This window comes from Aphis gossypii, chromosome X (genome assembly GCF_020184175.1).
Source record: "Aphis gossypii isolate Hap1 chromosome X, ASM2018417v2, whole genome shotgun sequence".
Classification (NCBI taxonomy): domain Eukaryota; kingdom Metazoa; phylum Arthropoda; class Insecta; order Hemiptera; family Aphididae; genus Aphis; species Aphis gossypii.
The window spans coordinates 39,206,364-39,224,044 of NC_065533.1; the positions used below are offsets into that span (position 1 = coordinate 39,206,364).

Here is a 17,681-nt window from a genome sequence, read left to right on the forward strand (position 1 = left end):
ATTAAAAAAAAAAATTTAAGAAACAAATTATGGTTTTTTTTTTGTCCTGTTCTGACTAAAATCTATATCTATCGTCATTTTATTCATCAAAATAATCAGTAAATCGTTGATTGTTAATTGTCTAAAGCATTAAATACAATTTAAAAAATATTATAAAACAAATTTACTAATGGTAGGGCTAATAGCTGGTTCTATAGATAATTAATTAAGTATATTTCACAGATATATAATACAACTAGATAGCCGACTTGGCTTTAGTGTTGAATTGAGATAAAGTTTCCGACAATTCTTATTAAATTGGTGATGGTTTACAAAAGTCTTCATTGATAAAATCTAAAATGTGATTTGACAAAAACAAAAATTTTACTTTTATCGATAATACTTATTATTACTTACATTATGTAGGTACTTCAAACATATTACACATAATAATATTGTTATTGTGTATACTATTTGTAAATAAATCATTTAAAAAAATTATTTATTCGTCAAGAAAAAAGTAACACCTAATTCCTAAATGTTTGTATAATTATTAATGTAATATTAGATTATTTGAATTTTATAATAATATTTACGTATAATCGAAAAATCGCAAAATTATTTTATCTTGAAGGATTATTTTTTTATATCAAATGTAAAAAGTTAAGTAGGTATTTCATCTACCAATTAAACTGTTTAAGTTGCTTAGAAAATAAACTAACCACTTAATTTTTAAAAGTTAAAAAAAATTAACTTTTTAACTACCTAATGTCCCCTTTTGAGAAATTGTTATTTTATTAAGTTTAGCACACGGATTAAGACATGAATCTAGGAAATAATATCCAAACCAAAATATCCAAATGTATCTGTTTTTCCGAAAATAAGTACATTACAGTTTACTTTCTAATAAAACTAGATGAAATATTAAATTATTTAATTAAAAAAAAAAAAAATGCCTAATATAATAATATTAATAATATCACAAATTATATTGCACACGTATTAGTCAAATAGTCAAATAGTCAAATAATATAAAATAATTTGTTTTTATGAATACAGACTTGCATTTAAAAAATTTGGAATGTCCCTACTTCCATCATTGAATTCTTCGCAAAGATATTTTAATATACCTTTTTTTTTTCGATGGTGGTCCAATGGTACTCAACTGACGCGGTGCTACTTAAGTTTCGTCTGCTGCATTTTCATGTCGCATCTTAGTAATTAATGTCCAAATTGTTGGATGCTTGTGATTCACCTAAATCAATATTAAACAAATTATATTGAATATTTTAATTGAATTTTAATACCTAATAATAATTAAGTACTCGAAAACCGACTATTCCATCCCTTACATACATTGTTAGTTTGACAATTATAAATTTTATTATTAAAATAATAATTAATGCACGTGAAAAATAAATAATTAATTTTAAAATTTTAATCTCAATTATACGTATATTTACGTAAATAAAATGCATATTTTACAATTTTTTATTGCATAAAAATCCTATCCCTGCTCATAAGTAAGGACTCGATGACCTAAAAAACGAAATAAATTACTTCAATAGTGTAATACCTACTATCTCAAACTATACTAAATAGAGTAAAATGTACATTAGAGTGGTCCCCTCTTTCCATATTTTAAATTATCAAATTATATTTTAAGTTGTAATTACTTACCTGTATTAATATCATTTATTAGTAAAAAGACTGTCTTACATGCCACAAATATGGGAAAACTCTTCATTTGAGCTGTATAATTGTTCATGACCTAAATGTTGTATTTTTCTGTAGGTACTTTAACATAGATGAAAAAAGATTTGTATAACCTCTCCAATAAAAGTTTTTATAGCACGAACTACTACATGTAGTAGTTCGTGTTTTATAGCATTGATTACTGCTTTTTTAAAATAAACATTAATTATTTGTGGGTTCGGAAACAAAATTCTTTTGGCACATTTTTTTATTATGATTTGAGGCATTTCTTCGAAGCAAGATTTTGTTTTATTTGTAAGTAAAATAAAAGCGGTAGTTATACAAACACTATTTACTTTAACACGAATGACGTACAGTTGTTGGAATAATAGTGGAGCCATTGAAAAATGTCCGTCCATGAAGCTTCAGTTAAATATTTTAAACAATTATCTGTTGCAAAAACAATTATCCGTCCAATTTTGTCGGTTCCGTTATAGTGCAATAAAAATCGTGTTGATTTGTCATCCAAATAACACCAATCATTCTCATTAACTACTTCACTAAGACAATTAGAAGTTATTGGATTGTTTTTCGATTTTTGTCTCCTTAATCTTCTTTTCACGATTTTTTCGGCTGGTATCAGAGCTTTTGTGTTATGATCAACTTTTGGTACAACTTCAATAAATATTTGTCCTAGCTTTTTTTCATGATCTTTTGCAAGTTAGAGCATTTCATTTACACATTTTGTGACATTGATTTTCCCTGTATCTTTGGTACATGTCATCAAATGTGTTGTGATGAAGTGAAGTTCAGTATAGTCCAATTCCGATAGTAATATTCCTGGACATTTCAATAAATATAATGCCTTGGCGTCTCATGAAATGTCTAGGTTGAAATACAATATTATTTTTATATATTATTACATTTTACCTTTATCATCGGTGAGTGTATGTATATTGCGCGTTGATGTATGTGTTGAGCGTGGTGAGCTTTTATTAAAAACTCAACTCAGGGGTGGATTGGGGGAGATATAGAATTATATAGAAACCGTATTAGTTTCTAGATCCTTTTCTATTTTATTATACATTTTTTTTTATTTATAATAATATATATTATAATAATGATTGTTTTGTCAAAATTCTTAAAAATTATTTTACATTTTAACTATACATATTATCAAGGCTAGGCAAGTTAACGATTTTTTTAATTGGTTAAGTTATTTAGTTTGTGATATTATTACTATTAGTAATACAGCGGATAAAGGTTGAGTTAAATGGTGTAGTATATTATTTGACTATTTAACTAATGTGTGCAGGATAATTTGTGATATTATTACTATTAACTTAATTTATATATTATATAATATATTTATATTTATATCATTATTATACATCAGGCATTTTTTTATAATTAAATAATTTGATATTTGAGCTAATTTTATTGGAAAATAAACTGTAATGTACTTATTTTCGGAAAAACAGATACATTTGGATATTTTGTCCTTGGATATTTTGACTGATTGCCCTAAGATATAAACCTATACTAATATATAAAGCTGATGAGTTTGTTAGTTTGTTTGAACTCGCTAATCTTAGGAACTACTGGTTCGAATTAAAAAATTAATTTTGTGTTGGATAGTCCATTTGTCGATGAAGGCTTTAAGCTATACAACATTACGCTGTAACCATTAGGAGCGAAGCATCAGTGAAAAATGTTACAAAAATAATAAATATGTATGTATATAGATAGATATATATGTATCATATATATATCTTAGTTCGTGGTTTAGCGTTTAATATCGAACTGCATATTATTATATTATTAATCAATTATCACAAAACAGTATAATAACAGTTGCAGTTGTATACATATTATTTATTTTCATTCATCATAGTCAAGTTAAATACTTATATCATAGTACATAGTTTATTCGTATAACATTATAATGTTTTGAAATTGTTTTCTCATTTCTGACTTCTGTTCAGTTTTCATAAATGATACTGAACAAAATGTAAACAAGTACTTCTTTGATAAGATAGTCGGTCATTTTACAGGAGTGTTTAAATCACAGATTTCTACATAGAACTAGATAACGAATTCCCGTTATCAATTGAAGTTTTCATTTTAAGATTAAGACCATTGCAATTGTATATTAAATTTTGAAAAATATGATTCTTCTAAAATAATATTTTCTATCTTATGGACGATTTTTTTATGTCTTTCTAGTGAATATTTGGTTGAAAAGTTTTTATTACAAATATTACAAGAAAAATCCATTTGAAAAAAGACATAAATCAAATAAATGCAAAATTTTAAATCATCATGTTATCATTGTTATCTAGTAAGGTATGCCTAGATACCATATTGCGCGTGCTCTCCATGAGCGGTGAATTCCTGTATTTAAACACTCCTCATTTTACCCTTCTTGAATATTTTATGCTAAGGGTGCAGGAAGTCGAATATTTAGTTGTATTATATATCTGTGGTAGGTTCATATTTTATTGTTCATTTAAATTGACCGGAATAGTTATGAACCACTGAATTATGTTTAAAGAGTCATTGTAATTTTAAGCGATCGTCTATGGGCACGGAAGAAATTGTCTAAACACATTATTTCACTGATATTTTGATTTCCTATTTTTGGATGCACTGTTATTCCTAACCATAGACGACACAGCTGCTAGCCTGTGCACTACTTAATCAAACAACATTTATCTGTATTCTTTCTTTCTGTCTTTTTTAGCAGAACTAACTGCAATTTTGTCATTTCATAATTCATTTCCATAAAAGAGGATTAAGTTTATTAATAAATATATTTATCAATATTGCTGCTGACATTTCGAAATGAAGAACATCTATGGCGTACTTCTTTTGCTATACATCACTCTCGGTAAGTACCTGTTTACCACATCGCATAAATGGCGGAGGTGTCGTTAGTCAGACTAGATTCTAAACCTGTTGTCAATTTAATTAATAGAGAGGTTATGAGCCATATCCCTCATTATTATTTTTATTATTTCTTACCTGAACTACTTATAACAGCACTAATTACCTATGTTCTATATTTGATCACAAATATGTCTATGTTACGGGCAAAGTAGGAAATTTAGGCATTGTATAACAATGCCCGAACAATATGTACAATGTAAGAATGATAATTTCAACACTCAAATTGTTTATACATTGACCGTGCATTGTACTAGATTGCCCGGACAATCTTGAATCTACCCTGCCCAGATTCAAATGGGCATAGTGAATTAAATACAGCACGCTGCACACATTTATATTGAATTACATTTAAGTTTTATACTTAAAAATATCACTACAAAACTATACTTAGATATTTTAATATCTAATTATCTTTAAAAATCTTCTAATTTAGGTGGCCAAGCGTACGATAGGTGTACTTGCAATACATTGTGTAAATCTGTAAATGTAAAAAATCTGGTCGACTTAGCAACTCTTGAACTCTAAATGCCATAATAGTGATGTATGTGGTAATGGATAATGTAAAATAATGCTATAGCCCTTCATTATTTTTTAGTAATAATTAATAATTAATATAAAATTATCAAAATAATTGTAATTTAATAATAAATTGTATTTTATTCATATCAATCCGCTTATAAATAATAATATTAAAAAAGCTGTGCAAGTTAATGATATTTTCTGTAAGATGTTTTATTTAACTTTTTATGTATTAAATATTTAGTCTATAGTGACTAAATTTAATTGGGCATTGTACACAGTGCCCGACTTTCTACTTTGTCCATAACATCTATATAAGTTAAGTATCAGCTAAACATATCACAAATAAAGCTTTATTAAATATAACACCTCCCTATGACAAACATCTATCAATAAATTACTAATACATTATTATCAGTTATAAGAGTTGTTTAATATTGTATATAGTGCTTAAGTGACTTATGCTTATTTATAATGTATACCTACTGCAGTAATAGATATAATATAATATATGAAGGTAGGTATCAATCTATATTTAAAGTTTTAATAAGTACTAAAACATTTAAACTAACCCTATGCCTACCTACTTATTATATCTTAGTCCAGTGATTAACTTTCTATTAATTTTAGTCCTGTCCAAAAAACTCCTAGAATCCATCTTAACAATTTTAAAAGTAATTAGGTTTTTATTTGATGAACAACGGACATACAAGTTACCAGTTCTGCCTAACACATCTAGTGCCCATGTTATATATTAGAGTAAAATAAAAACTTAACACCCGTTGATAATTATTTAATACAAGATTTTTTATTGATTTTTTGACATTTTACTGTTATTTTAATATTAATACATCATTTTATTATAAATTTATTGAATACTATTATAACCTTATATCTAATAATTATTATACAAACTAATAATAAAATAATAATTTTGATATTAGATATTGATACCCATTTCTAATAAATAATAACAAAAATATAATATAATAATGTATGATATGATATAAAAATATTTTAAATTTTAATTATTATTATACAGTTATTCATTGGGAGTTAGCATTTTTATATTAATGTTTTTATTATAATGCAATAATCATTAATAACAAAAAAAAAAAAAAAAATATTAAATGTTCAATTTTAGAAATTGATTTAACCGCTGTTTGTCCAATGATAGCAATGATTTAAAATTTAGTATTTTAAAATTTGTAATCTATGTTTCAATACTCTTAACTTTGTATAATATATTATGTTTTATTAATTCAATTATACACATTTAATGCACCAAAATATTATTTTCATCCTTATTTATTTATTTTAAGTTAACAAGCTGAGCCAATAATACAATAGGGTACTTATAAGTTTTATCATTAAACAATATATACCTAATAATATATAATACATTCGACAAAAATAATGAATAATTAATTGTATTCTATAGTATATAAAATATTTACAAGAATTTTAAACATAATTCCCAAACAAATATATTAAATTTGAATTTGAAAGGTGTAACAACAAACTTATGAGCAGTTTAATTTTTTATTTATTTTTTTAAAAATGAATTTTAATTAATATATTTAATTAAAATATTTCATACAAACATGCAAATACATTTATATAATTTAATTATATAAAATGAAACTAGTTACAACTATAAGTTTAATTAATAAGTATAACTAATTTAGTTTTAACTTATAACATTTTATGATTATATTGTTTAAATTATACTATTAAATATGTACTTCAATAATATTAGTTTCTTTGTATTTATGCTTTAATACTTTACATTTTTTTCTTCCTTTGTTAATGTGCTTTTAATTTTAGAATTACTAGTTAAATTTGGTAATTTTAATACTTTTATGGGTTCATACACTATTCAAGTGGAAAAATGTGAAATTGTAATATGTGCAAACAAAAAATTATAGAATAAACATTATTTTTGAAATACTTTCAATAACAGTTGAATGCTTATTTTAAATATGTTTATTTTCATGATTTTGATGTTCAAAATTGTAATAAAAAAATTTGGTAATCTTACACTGTTCAAACTGAACAAAGAGAAATCACAGTTTGTATAAGTAAACAAGTAAATAAAATCCACTAAAAGTTGTATTTTGTTAAGTTCACTTATTATAAAGATAAAATCATTGATTATACATACTAGTATTAATAGTCAATAATAATATGTTGTCTTTTTCTTACAAACATAGTATATCCACATATTATAGAATCATTTTATGTGGTCTATTATATTATGGTCAATTGTCTGTCATCAAATTTAAAGGTTTAATTTTTAAACTAAACGTATTTTGATATTTTAGATTTATATGAATAATGTTATTATGTGCAATTATAAAAATATATTATTTATGATACAAATTTGCTATATTATAAATAATTATACACATTATTCACAAAAGTTGTAATGTTGCATAATCTAATTAATAACAATAATGATTGAATTTTAATTTTAGCTTATTCACAAAAAAACCCATTTATACCTCCTATCACACAAACACTTGTAAGAGATATTGGGGGTGAAGTGGATTTGGATTGTTCAACCAAACATTTCTTAGAGTTCAATGTTTTATGGTTCAAGGTTACAACAGATGAAATAGATACATCTATTTTACTTTCGTCTGGAAGTACACTTATTGTCAAAGATCCAAGAGTTTCATTGATAACAGAAATAAAGCAAGATAGCAGTCGATTCATAATACATGTAATTAGTTAGAAAAAAAATATAAGTCCATGTGCCTATTGAATGACAATCAAATTTGGAAATAATATATATTTTCAGATTAATGATATTCAGGAAGACGATGCCAGTATCTATCGCTGTGATCTAATAATTGGGTTTAATGCCGAAATATCTTATTACACCGAGTTATTGGTGCGTAGACCACCATTTATTTATGACAACTCTACCAAATCATTAGTTGTAGAAGAAGGTCAATCAGTGCAACTTGCATGTTTTGCTGGTGGATATCCTACTCCACGTATTTTCTGGAGGAAACCTAACAATGCAATTTTAACTATGTGAGTATCAATGTATAGGTACCAACAATAATACAAAATACATAAACTTATTAAACATTATTTTAAGTATAATTTATTAATGATTAATTACATAAATTAATTATGCATTACATCCTCTAGAGGTAACATTTTGAAAATTCCTGCTATACAAAAAGAAGATCGTGGAACCTACTATTGTATAGCTGAAAATGGTGTTGGCAAAGGTACAAGACGTAGAATTTCCATAGAAGTAGAATTTCCTCCAGTAGTAACTGTTTTACAAACTAGAGTGGGACAAGCTGTTAATTACGACGTATATCTTGAATGTCATGTTGAGTCGAATCCTCCACCAGCTCTCATTTGGATGTTTAATGGCGTACAATTATCTAATAATAAACATTACTTGTATGATCTTAATCATTGTTATCGATGGAATAACATTTAATGTCACTTTTTTTTTTACTTTTAGAATATCAGATTTTGCTACTGCTGACGACAAAATTGACAGTAGATTACAAATTATAAAAATTAAAAATTATCTTTATGGTGATTATATCTGCCAAGCAGCAAATAATTTAGAAACTGCTGAAATAACAATTACTGTTTTTGGTAAATAATATTTATACAAACATATGCATTTAAATTTGATTAGCTTAAGTTGTAAACGTAATAATGCAATATGAAAAGATTTTAAATATAATTTTACATTTATTTTCATTGATTGTATTATTTTAATTTTTACTTAAAAAATAGTTTTTTATTTCAAGGTTTATGACGATTTAATTTTTCGGCAATTAACATATAATTAATAACTTCTTATATTTGTTTATTTTACAGAAACGGTATTACCACAGTGTCCTCCTGTTTGTTAAGAATTATCGGACCACGCAAGCTGCTGTTTTATTCTAGTTGTTTCCGTTTACCATTTTTATATTTATATACATTTAATTATTATTTTTCTGTCCAAAAACAATGTATTAAAGATGAAATAATATAATTCTAAAATAACATAATATTGACTTTCCTTTATGTTGAACAATTAAAATTAAATTGGTAATATAATTTAAAAAGATGACAAATGAAATGAAATGGTTTTCATTTATCGTGTAAATTAATGATAGTCGTACGTTGTCATTTTTCAAGGATTATTTTTAATCTTTAACGTGAATAATATAAATTTATAATTTATTAAAAGCAATACCTATTATTACTGTGAAAACATAATTATTTAGGATAGGTAAATTATATTTATATATTATTTGAAAAGAGCGAATAATAAACTTGGTAACTTGGGATTCAGCTCATATTATTCAATTTATACAATTTTACGAATTTAAAAATCTATTGCAAGATTACCTATTGCACAATTCTTTTACAGTAAAACTTCTTTATAACGGACCCTCTATTGGACGGAATCATCCCTTCGGTCCTTGGACAGGATAGAGTAATTTTACTGTAGGTATTCGATTTGAATGCAATATGATTGCATTCGATAAAAAACGATTCTGAACGGACTAGGGGATCTTTTTTATTTAGTTTTATTCGTTTCTATTGAGATAAACAATGCCGTAATCATTTTATACTACATAATCGTGAAGTTTTTCATGAATTTATTCTCCTTTAACCGCTTTTATTTCAAGTATCATTTCGAAAATCGAAAAATGACCTGTTTAAAGTACCAGCTCAAAAAAATTACCTTTCAGAAAATATGTTACACTTGTACTTTTGAGCAAGTTTAGGGGGAGAAAAAGTGCTTACAGAATAAAAAAGAAATAAACATCATTGTAAAACAAATACATTTCTCGCTCCGCTCAGAACCTAATATTTGTACAAAAGTACATTTTTATAAAAATAAAACCCAAAACGTGCAATTTTGTGCAACATAAAACTTTCTTAATCTACATATCTTGATTTGGATTTGTAGCTTGTTTTTATAGAATTTAGAACACGCCATTAAAAAATGCAATTGCATGGGAATCTGGTCTTTAGTCATTACTTTTTCAATTCAATGTTGACTGGTTTTAACATTACTTGACGAAACACTTCAAATTGTATCAGTGTGAAGTGTATTACTCTATTATAAAATTAAATATTAAATATTTCATAGTTTTATTACAATCACAGTGTCCGTTGACCGTTACAATCATAAACGACATAGGTAGGTACCTTTAAACTACAACATTGTACGTTATAGTCAGTTTTCAAATAGGTTTGGTTTTAAATTAACAATTGTTAAACTAGTAACGATTTGGACAAAAAACAATTTGATGATTGTTTATTGAATGTTAAAACATTTCATAAGGGATCGCCGGTTATTGTTGAATCTAAAACTATGTAAGTGCCTATCTACCTTACATATGGATAGGTACTCTAATATTGTCTTTTATATTCAATATTATTTTAAATACGTTGTAGGTTAAAAAGAATTATATAAATTGTTTAAAAAAATATAAAAATATGCTACTTAAGCCATCTGAGCATGAGTGATTATCTTTGAAATGTTGAATTACTAAACTATACATATAGAGTTTTGAAATTTCATGTAGGTATCTATATAAAAAAAATCATTTTTATATTTTAAATTTTAAAATTTAAACTTGTAGTAACAACAACAAATACTTAAAAGAAAATTGTTATAGAAATGTATCATCTACAAATACATAATACATTAGTGTTTCACGTATCATAATCCAAATAAATTTCAAAAAATAAACTTTTCAGTGTGTTTGGGCAATAGGTAAAAATCCTTAGAATAAGCCCTGGGTTATACGCTAACGGTGGCTCACTCTATCTCCTGATTGTATGTATAGATGATAAGTAAGCCCTATGTTATTATAAGTCATAGGTCACACGATTGCCTACCATTTTCAAGCGCTACCGGCTTAATCCGATTTTTCAATTCTTCTCATAATTTAAAAAGTAGATTTAAGATATAAATAATGAATAACCCATAAACTTAAGAGGTATTTATTCCATTAAAATGATTGGCTTAAACACCCGGGTAGCCGTCTCAAAATAACAACTCCAACTACAAAATGGTAAGAGGTTATTTTCCAGAGATCAGTTTGAAAGAACGATAATAACGCTAAAGAAGTCAATGGTAGTTTATTTTATTAATTAGAAAAATATTACAGTTTAATATCAATGATCAACTATCAATTAAAACATAATTATAGAAAAAAATAACATTTTTAAATAAATTAAAAACATAGAAAATGTAATTAGGTACTTATAAATATAGAATATTTTAATACAAATATTTTTAAAAAAATATTCCGGGTTATATGATAAAATATGTATAGGTGTTATAATTTAGGATATTTTTAATCGAATTTATATTTGACTAAAATACTCTTCCCTAGATTAAATTACCTTGTCAATAGTGGAATAGCAAAGTAGCAAGTAAACAAAATCAATAACTGATGATGAAATTTTCAGAACGGTCTCTATTTATTTATTAATAATTATGTCTATTAATGCGGTGGAACTAATTTATGTGTGAACAGCATACGAAATTTTATTTTTCGACGTTGAATTTCTTGCAGTGCCATGAACTTACTGCCTTGATATCAGTATTATCGTGTGAACTAGCCTTAATGGTGGTTGTACATGTACGCGCCTGTTCTAGACACTATCGAGTCCATCGTGAAGTATATGTCCAGCGAATCTGCCATTGGATTGTACGTGCCCAGTCCGACAATATTGCGCAGTATTTGTTGGCCGTCTGAAAAGTATGTGATGCACAGAAACACCAACTGCACATGCACTACCAGTACCAACAGCAATGTGTCGACGGCCCCTTTACTGCCAGAATTAAGCCAATTGTGGCATGCACTTGTCACTAGTCCGTACACCAATGAGAATCGCTTCCAAGTGAGAAAGTCAGTTAATACCAACTTTTGATATGTATTTGCCGGTGCTATCTGTGTATGGGATATTATATCAATACCATTTGTAGAGGGTATGTATAATATGTATATGTATATAATGATAAGACGAAAGAGATAAAATTGTTTACATCAATTATATATGGAACTGATATATACTTATTATAAGCTATGGATTGAGAAGAGCAGTGGATTAGAAGAAGTGTTAAGAAGTAAAACATAAAATACTATTTAAAAAGGTTTTATAATGGCTACTTAATTATTATTTACAATTCATCATCAATAAAGTATTAATTTTTTCAGATTTAATTCGTTCCTATATGTGTATGAAAAGTATAAACAAATAACATAACTTTATAATTTTGGTGAATAAAAACATAATATGACTGGTTATTATATTGTGTAAACGGAACCTGATCAGCTCCCTACGCTCATCTCTATAACAAAATAAATTAATGATGTCGATTATAAATTTTCAACCCACCAATATGAGTACGGTCAGGCAGAGCAACAGTAGCATAGCTACGTGTATTGTCGTCTTTTCATATTTTTCGTAACACATGACGTCTGACGTGGCAACCAAAACCAAGTGGCCGACAAACAACATCGCTTTGTAGAAGAAGTTGGAACGCGTGCAGAACAGATGGTGCTTGGTGACGAACGCGGTGATGTTCAATGTTACTTTAGATGTTATATAGTGTCTGGACGTGAAAGTTACGATCCGTGTGGACAGGATTAGTCTTTCGAACGCTAACAGGAGATGCCAACATACCATAAAATTGATTGCGTAAGGTGCCATGTGCATAGCGAAAGACCAACCATTTGCGGTCACCAATCGAATTGCGCGTGGACGTCTGGCTAGTAAAAAATATAAAAGTACGGTTATTCCAGTCACCATCGACGTGCATACCAAAAGCTCCCCCGTGAACAGTATAGTTCTGGACGTTAGGGTTCCGCCGTTGGTAATGTTATTCATGTTAAAACAATTTTTTTAATTTTAAAATTTCATAGCATAGTTATACACTTTTAATAAATAAATAATAATATATTATAAATGTACACATCCTGGTGTGTAAACAATTAAAGAAAACCAATGGTGACAGATTTCATTGCATTGTAACCGATGATAGTAAGGTATAATAGTTATAAAGGTATGATTATATTCAATTTTTATATTTTATTCATTATTATATTATTATTAGTAGTATGAAGTCCCACAACACATTACCATTATTATTAATATTTCTAACGTTGTAGCGTGGCAGTGCATTTTTAATCGTTTTTCGTAGTTTTATTATTCGTGCAATTTTTGTTAATTCTTATTTTGTATTCATAAAAAAAAAGTCTTTTTGTAAGTCATTATTTAAAACAAATCTTTTCGCTTAATCTATTCATCCCTTGGCACATTCGGTCCATATAAAACCAGAACTAGGCAAAATCGGTGGTCTAGCTATTGTCAATACCTTCTGACACATTAGTTTAGTTCGATGCATGATGTAAAATTGGACGGATATCATCATGTTACTCGACTATATTGTTTTGAAAAACTATAAACCAACATTATACGAATTTGAATTCCGTGAGAGCGAACACCGATAACTCACGTTTTTTTTCATTATATAAACAGAAATCTCGACGTTGCCGCAATCGCTTACCAAGGTTTTGGCGTAGTTCACCATAGCAATAGCTTACATACGTCTAGGCAATTTTTCTATAATCAGTGTATTAAAGTTACCTGTTACGTGGTAACTACATGCTCGTGTCACTCAACAAAAGACCCAACGTTTCGGACTTAGTCGGTCCGACGTACAGTACTTATAAGTGAAGTAACGACTCATTATGGTGTACTTCCATTCCGCAGGCCACGTGGTTTCACTTGATCATCCTGCATGAAGGCATTGTTGAAAATTAGTCCAGTGAAGTGTGTTTTTTCCGTCGACTCATTAGTGTTTTTAAATCACCATATTAACAAAGCCGGATACCGCGATACTTCTGAACGTATCTTTACGATACATGAATAGTCACTAGGTACCAACAATAAAGTAAATGTCTAAAAAAGTTAAGGGCTTCTACCTGGCTGGCTATGATTGGGAACTTGGGTGGTGGTAAACTCTCCCGATTTTATGGTAAACTATCCCGATTTTTAAAAATAGTAAACTCTCCAGAATGTAAACTCTCCCGGGTCAAAATTATGTTTACCTGAAGTAAATGTGTAAACTCTCCCGGGTCAACTTTATAGTTACCTGTAGGAAGTATGTAAGCTCTCCCAAGTTGTTTTAAATGTTATTGCTACACTACGAGTTTCAAATTTTTACATATATTTTGTATTTGTAACTTAAATTATTATTATTGAATATTTTTAAAAGAAACTTAAATGTATATCGGATTTTTTGAAATTTTATTTTTTATTGTATTTTGACTATAATATCATGTTCATAGCAGCTAAAGACATTAATTTATATTGTAATTATTAATATATATGATTGACTATTTTTAAACGCAACTTAAATGTATATTAAATTTATTTTATGATTTTTACTAGACCCGGGAGAGTTTACATATTTTCGTTAGGTAGTACAGGAATAAATCCGGGAGAGTTTACACTCTGTTAACTGGAGTAGACCCGGGAGAGTGTACCATCGGGAGAGTTTACAATCGCCCGGGAACTTAGTCCTAACACCTATTTGAGTTGAGAACTGGAATGAAATTAAATAATCTGTCAAATTTTTAATCAGTTTAGTTTTGAATACTACTCCTCTATTCTTTTTGTTTATGAAAGTAATTTTATGGTCATTTGCCAGATAAATAAAGGTTAATATAGTTGGATTACCGAGATTCTACTGAAATTCTATATCAAATATTTTGAATTGATACATTTCAAATTTCTCTTTGTTCTCTGTAAATCTCCCATTTAATGATAAAATTAATTAATCTAAATATGAAATATATATATATTGATGTTCTATAATTATCTTATGGAATTTATGAAGTTTGATTATGTCTTAATTTTTGTTTGTAAGTTTATCTTTAAATTGTTAATTCTATATGAAGTTCTAGATCTATCTCGTAATTACTATTGCTGATATAAAAGAGTAAAGTGTCGATTCTTGGCATCTAAACATAACTTTATTATTTAGCCATGATTAAAAACCAAAAAATTTGGTGTCTTTCATAGTCTTGTCTGAGATTATAAAGATGATCGAAACTTCGAAACTATCCAATCCATTCACAATCATTGATATTGAAAATGGAGATATTATCGATTTAATATCGATTAATGGCAACAACATTTCTCAATAATATAAAATGTGACAATAGTAATATTACGAAATAGAAGTTACGAAGTAGATACTTCTTAAAAGTTTGGAATTTACAAGCTCACATATGAAGAGTTAGAGAACTGAACAGAAATAAAAGCTACTAATTCTAGCGTAAACCTGATGAGTAACCTAAAGTATTATGAAAAGTGAAAACTGACCCCATGGACCATGATAGACGATAAAGAGTAGAGGACCTTTTATAAATTATCGAATTGTACTTAATTTAAAAAAAAAGTATTTTTTCAACGTCTTATACACTAATATATAGTGACTGCCATTACTTTATTTTTTATTGATAAAACTTAATTTTTTAGGTAACATAATACCATTGCCAACGAATAATATCAAGTATTAAATAACATACACGGCTACTGCTTTAAATGATTGTATTAAATCATCTGCTTCTAATTAACATTTTTAATTTTTTGTTACACACATATATTATTTAATTGTTTGATTATATAATTATACTATTACAATTTGTGCTCCATGATCGTACGCAAACACATAGTGAGAAGACTAATATAATAATAAACCCAACTCCGAAGATGAACGCAGTGCTTATGTAGACCAAAGGAACTAGCTTCGAGAATGGAAGATCTATGACATTGTATTTTCCCTTAGATCTTGTGATGAACTGATTTGTCACGAAATCTGTATTATTATTTTTTTATTATGTAATAAATTATGATAAGTATAAAATCAATAAATGTGATTGTCCTTTAAGAGTAGGTATGTACCTTTCTGGTCAGACCCAATCGATGTATTGTTTTTCGATTGCATTTTGTTAGTCGATTTCGTCGGTTGCATTAATAATGAATGGTCCTGTTGTCGATGTTTATCACAGAATGGCAATAAAGGCAACAACCATTGTACGTAGCATAAGGGTATCAACCATGAAGAGTTTCCTATTTTTGTCATTTGCTTTTGAGGATGACCTTCTGTAACGTGATAGTGCTTCTCCTTTACATCTTCTGTAGGATCAATGGATAAGCGCCGATTCACCCCGTAATATACTAACGTGTTCTTTCGTTGTAGATGTGTATCTAAATACGAAATACCCATTATTATTGTACTAAATATTTTCTTTTTTCTTATCAGGATAGGAACAGATAAGTTTAAAAATGTTAAGTTGTATATTTTATAGAAAATTTCAGCTTTTGTAAGTACCTATTATATTAATTATATAGTATCACGGTGGATACTTACATGATTGTTGTTGCGATGATATAATGCTTGAAAAATAAAATGTGCCAACCATAATGACAATTATGTAAATCATTCCACAGAACATGGCGAAGTTACACGGAACAAGCGGACATAACTGTACTTTAGACATTTCAACAATAATAAATGTCTTAATGAAGTTTATAAACATAAACAAAAATTAAAATAAATTATGAAAAAAAATCTACTCGTTGTGTATCCATAGAAAACGTAAAAATATATTTCCAGTCTATAATATAAATGAAATAATAATAAATGAAATAGATTTCCCTGTAGGTAATTATTTCAGTTTTTTAAAAAAATTGGTGCCATATGATCTCTTGCATATTTTAAGTGATTTTAAAACAAGCAATTATAAATATGATAATATTTATATTTATTATTTTATGTATTAAATCAACAAATACAAAAAGGTTGACCCTAATAATTGATGTAGAACTAAATTATTTTTCTCTTGTACGATTCTTGTATTTTTATTGAGATTTTAATGTAGGTAATGGTCAAATGTGAAAAATACTTTATTTTATTAATAGAACTACAAGCAATATTGATTTACCTTTTACTGAAGAGATTTTAGATACAAAACAGATAACTAAGCCAACCAAAAATTAGTTAATACTTTTATTTTTATTTTATATACCAATTAGTTATATATAATGAGGTACTTATTAACTTTTTGTAACACATTTCAAATCACGTTAATTTTAAATTGTAACATTTGTTTTGTTGTTATATTGTGTTTAGGATCAAAGAATGATAATTTTAAAGGAATTGCATGAATCAAGGTCTATTGCTTTATCTACAGTAAACGAAGATGACGGGGACTTTGTAAATGTGTAACCTCTTTAATGAAAAATCTGACAAAAAAAAAAAAAAATATAATAACATTGAAATCAGAAGTTATATCCTAATACGTATTATGTAGTAGAAGAAATAACGGTTGAAAACATTTTCTTGAACCAGGAGAATAGTATTATTCAAAGGAACGGCAGGTCCCGCATCCTTACATTGCATTACTGTGCATCAACTAGAGCAAGAATTTCATATCTTTACTGTAAGTTCTTAAGTATCAAATGATAGAAAA

General features: G+C 27.3%; 3 protein-coding genes across 3 annotated transcripts; 1 reads left to right on the forward strand and 2 right to left on the reverse strand.

Moving 5' to 3' along the window:
* The first annotated feature begins 4,404 nt into the window (after nucleotides 1-4,404).
* LOC114129454 (lachesin-like) lies at nucleotides 4,405-9,176 on the forward strand. Its single transcript, XM_027994188.2, has 6 exons — nucleotides 4,405-4,564; nucleotides 7,620-7,867; nucleotides 7,946-8,184; nucleotides 8,305-8,568; nucleotides 8,633-8,772; nucleotides 9,001-9,176. The coding sequence occupies exons 1-6, from the start codon at nucleotides 4,519-4,521 to the stop codon at nucleotides 9,033-9,035; spliced, it is 972 nt and encodes a 323-aa protein (XP_027849989.2). The 5' UTR covers nucleotides 4,405-4,518; the 3' UTR covers nucleotides 9,036-9,176.
* A 2,413-nt stretch (nucleotides 9,177-11,589) lies between these two features.
* On the reverse strand, nucleotides 11,590-13,119 carry LOC114129456 (uncharacterized). Its single transcript, XM_027994190.2, has 2 exons — nucleotides 12,535-13,119; nucleotides 11,590-12,086 (listed from the first exon to the last, which is right to left on the reverse strand). The coding sequence occupies exons 1-2, from the start codon at nucleotides 13,024-13,026 to the stop codon at nucleotides 11,757-11,759; spliced, it is 822 nt and encodes a 273-aa protein (XP_027849991.1). The 5' UTR covers nucleotides 13,027-13,119; the 3' UTR covers nucleotides 11,590-11,756.
* A 719-nt stretch (nucleotides 13,120-13,838) lies between these two features.
* LOC114129428 (uncharacterized) lies at nucleotides 13,839-16,784 on the reverse strand. Its single transcript, XM_027994157.2, has 4 exons — nucleotides 16,580-16,784; nucleotides 16,111-16,416; nucleotides 15,848-16,024; nucleotides 13,839-14,074 (listed from the first exon to the last, which is right to left on the reverse strand). Exons 1-4 carry the CDS (start codon nucleotides 16,746-16,748, stop codon nucleotides 14,055-14,057), a joined length of 672 nt encoding a protein of 223 aa, XP_027849958.2. The 5' UTR covers nucleotides 16,749-16,784; the 3' UTR covers nucleotides 13,839-14,054.
* Nucleotides 16,785-17,681: the final 897 nt, after the last annotated feature.

Bases quoted from the DNA above. Each gene is read 5' to 3' on its own strand.
- LOC114129454 (XM_027994188.2), top strand. From the start codon at position 4,519: ATGAAGAACATCTATGGCGTACTTCTTTTGCTATACATCACTCTCG. The intron at 8,185-8,304 runs GTGAGTATCAAT...TACATCCTCTAG, and splicing joins AACAATGCAATTTTAACTAT to AGGTAACATTTTGAAAATTC. The intron at 8,773-9,000 runs GTAAATAATATT...TTTATTTTACAG, and splicing joins AATAACAATTACTGTTTTTG to AAACGGTATTACCACAGTGT.
- LOC114129456 (XM_027994190.2), bottom strand. From the start codon at position 13,026: ATGAATAACATTACCAACGGCGGAACCCTAACGTCCAGAACTATACTG. The intron at 12,087-12,534 runs GTGGGTTGAAAA...TCCCATACACAG, and splicing joins GCCTGACCGTACTCATATTG to ATAGCACCGGCAAATACATA.
- LOC114129428 (XM_027994157.2), bottom strand. From the start codon at position 16,748: ATGTTTATAAACTTCATTAAGACATTTATTATTGTTGAAATGTCTAAA. The intron at 16,025-16,110 runs GTACATACCTAC...ATAATAATACAG, and splicing joins GATTGGGTCTGACCAGAAAG to ATTTCGTGACAAATCAGTTC. The intron at 14,075-15,847 runs GTAATAGTATAA...GTTGGTACCTAG, and splicing joins ACGATCATGGAGCACAAATT to TGACTATTCATGTATCGTAA.